The sequence below is a fragment of the Miscanthus floridulus genome, unplaced genomic scaffold, assembly GCF_019320115.1.
Source record: "Miscanthus floridulus cultivar M001 unplaced genomic scaffold, ASM1932011v1 os_1157_2_3, whole genome shotgun sequence".
NCBI lineage: Eukaryota > Viridiplantae > Streptophyta > Magnoliopsida > Poales > Poaceae > Miscanthus > Miscanthus floridulus.
Genome location: NW_027097558.1, coordinates 117,348 through 124,631, shown reverse-complemented (window position 1 = coordinate 124,631; position 7,284 = coordinate 117,348). Strand labels below are relative to the sequence as shown.

Genomic DNA, 7,284 nt, shown 5'->3' with positions numbered 1-7,284 from the left:
TTCGGGATTCCAGTGCACCCTTTCCTTCAGGGTCTCTGCTTGTACTACGAGATTGGGGTTTGCAATCTGCACCCCAACTCGATTCTCCTTATCTCCACCTTCATCCATCTCTGCGAGTCTTATGGTGGCTTCCAGCCCCATTTCGACCTCTTTCGCCACCTGTTCTGTCTTCGGAAGAAAGGGAGCGGTGGCTCGAAGATAGCCGGAGGCGTCTACCTGAATCTGCACGACGGCATGAAAGCACAATACTTGCACTGCCCCTGGAACACCTCACTAGATGAGTGGTACAAGAAGTGGTTCTACATCCATGAAGAGCCGAACACCATCACCCTGTGTGATGTTGGACTGATTCCAGAGAAGAAGAATAGCTGGACAGAGAAGCCCGAGAACCTGGAGCAAATCGCCGAACTGCTCGGGATGATCCCATGGGGGAAGCTAGATGGCCCAAGTGTGGTCGGAAACTTCATCAGCCGAAGGATCCAGCCCTGCCAGAAGAGGGTTCATCCAGGCTTCGAGTACCAGGGGAGTGCTGATCCGACAAGGACCAGGAAGGAGCCGCTCGACAAGATGGAAATCAAGGCTAGGATTGGGGAGCTCTTCAACCTAGCCAATCCCAATTACGTCAGGCTAAACGACATCGAGCACGCCTTCAAGCTGGCTCGACCTCCCCCAAAGGTAAATGAGGCCTCCTTTTAATTGTAGAGTTTTGTTGTAACCATAAATTGACTGTTGTCCCCTCTTTGTGCCTCAGTGGAATGGTCGTGACCGGGCAGCAGTGTTCGTGTCACCTCCCCCCAGTGTAGATTGGCCACAAGCTGCCGACCCAGCAGCCCAGACCAGCGCCAGGACCGACGACGTCCACTGGGCAGCCCTCGAGACTGTGGAGGACGCATCAACCAGAGCCGCTGGCAAGCGTCCGACGGCCGGCAAACGACGCCAAGCCATCTTCCCCCTATCGGATGATGAAGCAGAGGATGCGGACATCATCCGGCTTGTCCCTCGAAAGAGGAGGAGGCAAATGGGGTCGTCGGAGCAGGGTGGCGCCTTCGTGCCAGCAGTGGTCGCATCCCAGACCACTGCAACACAGAGGACAAGCGAGGGAAACATCGACCATCAAACCCCGACGCCTGTACCGGAGGTGGGAAAAGACCCGGTGGAACCTGCCGAGCACGCGGAGCAGGGGCGGTCGAGGAGACGCTCCTTTGCCACGTCATTCCGCAAATCGAAGCTGTAAGTATATATATCTTTGATGTAAGCTTGTAATTTGCATTGGATACTATTATCGTCTAAAATTGTATCTGATATATTAGATCGGCGTCCACCGAGAACCCCGACCAGCTAGCCGGGTGCGGCACATCTTCGCCAGCAACGGCGGGACAAGCTGCCCAGCAGCCAGCCGTGGAGGAGCCTATAGTAGGCACTCCGCCTGGACCTCAGCAGGCGGGCGACCAGACACCGGTCCCCGAGCGGCTGGTCGAGAAGACAGCCGAGCAGAGTACAAGTGCTCTGAGCACGAACCCTGCTGAGGCGGATACCAAGGCGCCAAGGGAGCCGGATCTAGCCGAGGAGCAGCAGCCAGAAGTGGCCCAGAGCGTTCTTGCCGACGCGACGGCTCGTGGAAAAGCCCTAGTGGTCGTGGGGTCTGTAGACTCCTGTTGATGCAAAAAGCGGATCTGCAAACACAAAGGGCTAATACCCGAATCGATATCCAAAGCGTGCCAGTCGATTTGACCTGTTAATCGACAAGGATGAAGATACGAACACTTTGGTCCTAACAACAGCGATACGCCCGGAAGTCATGGCCAAGAGGTGTTCACGCGGAACTCGAGAATCGCCGAAGGTCGTATTGAAACGATGCAGCTCGCCGAATCAATGAGAACTCGTAAAAAGGGAAAATATGCAAATTGACGAAGTCGCCGAAAAGTAAGTAGATGCAAATAGGAGTAAAAATTGGTTTTGATATTGATTGATATATCTATTACATTGCCCCTTACTCCATATTTATACCCTGATCTAAAGAGACACAACCAAACACAACTAGGACACCAATCCCATATCTAAGGAAACACGTGACTCTTACATGAATCATACTCTAACTAATATAGAAAAGGAAATCAACTTCTATCTATTTCCCTGTCCGCCTCAATTACGATGGAAATCTCACCGTTCTCCTTCCCATCGGCATACTCCCTATTTCATCGGCAGTAGTCTTCAAGTCTTCCTTCATCGGCATACTCCCTGTTTCATCGGCAGTAGTCTTCAAGCCTCCCTTCATCGGCATACTCCATGTTTCATCGGCAGTAGTCTTCAAGCCTCCCTTCATCGGCATACTCCATGTTTCATCGGCAGTAGTCTTCAAGCCTCCCTTCATCGGCATCGACAACAACACCTCCAACCTCATCGGCAACGCCCGAGTCCAAATCAACCTTTCCATCGACCATCACCAGCTATCGGCAACCATCTTTACAAGCTGGCTTTCATCGGCTATCCAAGTATTCAATAACTTTCCCCTTGCCGATTAGTCCACTCCGATTATTTTGACACGTGCAAAAAACGGTGTCAACACATGCCCCCCAATTTCGAAGTATAAAACCATTAATGCTCCGAAATTTACTCCAGATAACGCTTGCTTTCGTCCGATTACCGTAACTCATTCTCCAAGCCAAAACTTGATTTGTTATCAAATCCAATCAAATCTAATCTTGATTCACGCACTTCAGTAAATATCGCACAATCACCAACCACTCTTGCCTTGATTATGGTTAAGATACCGAAACAATAACCCATCGGCAAGATCTTAACATGATAATGCTGCCATTTTCAGAATTAAAATATCCTGTATCGATATCCCTTCCAAGTCATGATTACTTGTCATCAACTCATCTGTATAATCCCCTGATTATCGCGCGAACAGTTACCATATCCCTCTGAACCGCCTTGACCTATATGCGCGCGACATAGAGATAAGTCCAAAATACCCTTATTCCGGGCGGCTTATAAATAGATTTCTCCGGAACCCTCATTTTCTACCTTCAGCCTCCAATCCTTGGCATTCTCTCTCTCCGGCGGCGACTCCGACGAACAACCGTGCGACCTCAACCAACAAGAACCCTTCTCCGGCGCTAACTCCAAGTTTCCGGCTCGTACCTCCACCTTCCTCAAGACAATGGCCATCAACTTCGACGTCCCCGCGGTTCGCTCCACTTCCATTACCTTTTACTTTGATCTTTTTGCAAATTCATTCAGTTGGTGATTTTTCCTTTCTTCTGTTCTCTGGATTCTGTAACCTTAGGAACTGCGCAACAAATTAGTTATCCCAACCGATCAGCCGCACGTCCAATGCCTTGGACCAATGGGCAACCCAGATCCAACCGATCTGATCAATGCAGAGGTTAACAGAATCCCCTTTAGAGCCCAAAATTTCTCTCTGAATTTGTGGAAAGACACATTCCGATCTTGGCCCAAAACCACCAAAGGGTGGAAAGATTGGTACTTGAGGGTCAATAGATCGATGCAAGTATACTGGGCAGAACGAAGGTTAGACCAATGCATTAGGCTCTCTATTGCCGATATGCAGAAAAATGAATCAATGATAATTGCAGCTGCTTATTTCTGGTCAGACACGACCAACGCTTTTATGTTTGGACATGGCCCAGCTACTCCTACCCTTGCCGATATCCACATGCTTACTGGCTTGGACATCTCAACTGCCGATGAAGGCTCCATCTATGGTAGAAAGTCTGAATATAGGGTGAATACCCGCAACATCGGCGGTTGGACAGGATATATTCAAGAATACCAGAAAACCGGGACACTTAGCCAGAGGGAACATGCCACATTCCTGAATATGTGGTTAGAAAAATTTATCTTCTGTGGTCGATCAGTAGGACCAACCAACGCCTTCCTCCCTGCAGCTGAACTTTTGGCTCATGGCGTAAGGTTTCCTCTCGGCCGATACCTTCTGAGCTCTACTTATCATCTTCTTCATCAAGTGTCTCAAAAACTTTTGCTTGGCGAACCCATCGGCAACCTGGGAGGCCCGTGGTGGTTTATCAACATGTGGCTGAATGCCCATATGCACAAACGTTTGCAATGGGACTTTTTTGCTCAACAATTCCCACGAGAAATTGCTGAAGACTATGTGCTTGGGGATGATGAATCAGCAACACGCTCACCCCTCAATTTTGGTGAAGCCATAATTGTCCTTCCTGGAACAGAAGCCAACGAAGACCAAATCGGCAGATTCTTTCAAAGCTTCTACAATGGTCTTTCTCGTGATCATAGGGCCTGGGTGCCTTATATTGACGAAGAAAACAGATTCCCCCTTCTTTTCAACTTTGCCGATGACACTCTGAATCAAGATAATGAGCTCATGATGGCTATCATCACTCCCAGGGCAATTCCAGTAAACACATTCGGCAGCGGGAAAAACACCAACATTACGTATGAATTTTACAACCCATCGGCAGTATCCCGCCAATTGGCTTTTGGGCAACTGCCAATCAAACTTTGCTTTGCCGATGTGATTAAACCTAGGGAAACAATCACCTGCGGAACAGATTGGAACAAGGTAGTACAACTCTCCCCCGATGCCGATACTACAGATGTTGATATATCCACCTGGACACCAATATCTTTCATCACCGAGTCATATAAGCAATGGTGGCGAGAGTGGAAAGAACAACTGTTCGCAACTTCTGCTCACACATATCGGCACATGATCGACCCTGAATATGCCATCCCTGACGACGCGGTAAGTTTCCTTTAACTCCCTTCTGCTTTTCCCTTCATATATCAGTAACTGATTTTCTTGTAACAGGTTAACAACCCAGCACCATCGGTGAGCAAAAGTGGGAAACCCTTCAATCTCCGGCCTGTTTCCCCAACATCGCCGATCGGCTACAACGCTCCCACCTTAGCCGCTTTGACCCACCAGAAGATTCGTACCAAGACCATCACTTCCAAGTCCAAATTGGCTACATCCAGGGCTACTCCATCGGCTGCTGCTACAACCTTGGTCAAAGCTTTTAAGGTAACAATCTTATTTATTTTTACTTATGCCGGTCACGAACTGTATTAACCTTAATCATCAGGGGGTAAGAACTACTACTGGATCGTCATCGGCAATTCCGCCGATATCAAGCACCACTTCTTTCGATGAACCTTCAGAGGTAGCTTCTCGACTTCACATTTTATCTGTTAAATATCATATCTTACACTTGTTTTGCAGCAACAATTGAGTACATCGGCAAACGTACCAGATGTCCAAGCTTCACGACCAACAAGTGTCGATGCCCCCCAGCCAATCGTTGCCGATGCCCAAGCAAAGCGCAAAGCTTCAACAGATACTGAAGCACAGCCAAAACGACAAAGGTCCATGCTGATCCCTACATCTACCCCAATGTCATCGGTCATCATACCTCAAGAGCCCACCACCAATGAAATCACAGAGGATATCCCATCGGCAAGCTCAGCCGATCCCCCACACGACATACTCCAGGTTGCTTCCTCCAGTCAAGCACAGGAAATTGCCTTGAAACAGGTAAACCGATCAACCTAGCTGATTTACAATACTCATACTTACCCCTAACTGATCTCCTTTTCTCTCTCTCAGGAACAAGACTCCCCGAACAGCCTATTTTCCTTTGCCATTGACATTTCCGACGACGATGGAGAGGAGACAAGTTCTTCCCTTGCACTGGGAACAATATCGGCAGAGACTAAATCCAAGTTGGAAACCCTCCTGAACTTGCTACAACAAGGTACCGCCCAACTGGTAGATGACTCGGACCCCGCAAAGGCAATTTTCAAAACAATTCGTGGCCAGGTCCCTGCCAATATTGAAGAAGTACTTTTCCCAGCAGCTCACTTAGAAAGCCGCCAACTGCAATATCAACGGGCTGCTCAGCGCATTGCCGATAGAGCAGCTCAGGCTCATCTCAAGGAAGAGATGCTACAACTGAAACAGATTGCCGATGAGAAGCACAAGGGCATCGGCAACTTGCAGAATTCGGGTGCTGAACTTAAGCAGAAAATCTTAGATTTATCAGCAAGGAAGATGGCTCTATTGGCTGAATTGAAAGAAGTCGAGGCAGCCTTAACTCATGCCCAACAAGAAGAAAGCCAGCTACCCGATGCCATCAAGGCCCTTCAGCAAGAAAGAGACATCCAGGCTCGCAAAGCCTTGACCATGAAGAAAAAACTCAAGCCTGTGGAGGGTGTTGCCGATGACGATATCAAAGAAATGGAGGGGGCCGACCAGATTCGCCTGCGTGCGATATTAGCTATCCAATCCTTGTTGAATGTGTAATCTTATTTATTGTATCGGCACTTTATGAGACATTGGCATCCTTGCATAATTCTAGCCGATAGTACTGTTATCGGCACTTATACTTTTACGCATCCATCCAGATACTAGGGTAATATTTCTTTAAATATTTTCCATTTAACGCTCTGGGAAACACAACCCCTTCGAGGGTTTCTAAAATATATGCATTACCAGGAACAGACTGATTTATCCGATATGGACCTTCCCAATTAGGAGACCACTTTCCAAACTTTGAACTTTTAGTCCCAATTGGTAAAATCAATTTCCAGACCAGATCTCCATCGGCAAACTCTTTTACTTTCACCTTCTTGTCATACCATCTAGCTACTCTTTTCTTATTTTCTTCGATACTAACTAAAGCCCTTAACTGATGACCCGCCACATCTTCCAACTCATCCTTCATAAGAGTATTATAATCATCGGCTGTCAGCTGATTTTGAGAACGTATTCGTCTAGAGCCAACCTTAATTTCCCAAGGCAATACTGCATCGTGTCCATATACTAACTGATAAGGCGTTACTTTGGTTGCACCATGACATGACATCCGATATGACCACAAGGCTTCATTTAATACTATATGCCACCTCCTAGGATTTTCTTCAATTTTGCGCTTAATGAGTTTGATGATCCCTTTGTTAGAAGCCTCAGCTTGACCGTTAGCTTGAGCATAATATGGAGAAGAATTTAAAATTTTAATTCCCATACCTACAGCAAACTCATCAAATTCTCCTGATGTAAACATAGTGCCCTGATCGGTAGTGATAGTCTGAGGAATACCAAATCGGTAAACAATATGCTCTTTCACAAAATCAATCATATTGACCGATGTCACCTTTTTTAAAGGAATTGCCTCAACCCACTTTGTGAAATAATCGGTAGCAACCAGAATAAATTTATGTCCTTTATTCGATGGCGGATAAATCTGACCAATGAGATCAATAGCCCATCCCCGGAAC

The 7,284-nt window shown here is 47.3% G+C and overlaps 1 protein-coding gene across 1 annotated transcript; it reads left to right on the top strand.

Annotated features, from left to right (window-relative positions):
* The first annotated feature begins 3,508 nt into the window (after positions 1–3,508).
* On the top strand, positions 3,509–6,402 carry LOC136533744 (uncharacterized). The gene is made up of 5 exons (XM_066526285.1): positions 3,509–4,753; positions 4,820–5,032; positions 5,094–5,171; positions 5,231–5,542; positions 5,615–6,402. The coding sequence occupies exons 1-5, from the start codon at positions 3,512–3,514 to the stop codon at positions 6,308–6,310; spliced, it is 2,541 nt and encodes an 846-aa protein (XP_066382382.1). The 5' UTR covers positions 3,509–3,511; the 3' UTR covers positions 6,311–6,402.
* Positions 6,403–7,284: the final 882 nt, after the last annotated feature.

Bases quoted from the DNA above. Each gene is read 5' to 3' on its own strand.
- LOC136533744 (XM_066526285.1), top strand. From the start codon at position 3,512: ATGCAAGTATACTGGGCAGAACGAAGGTTAGACCAATGCATTAGGCTC. The intron at 5,033-5,093 runs GTAACAATCTTA...CTTAATCATCAG, and splicing joins CCTTGGTCAAAGCTTTTAAG to GGGGTAAGAACTACTACTGG. The intron at 5,172-5,230 runs GTAGCTTCTCGA...CTTGTTTTGCAG, and splicing joins CTTTCGATGAACCTTCAGAG to CAACAATTGAGTACATCGGC.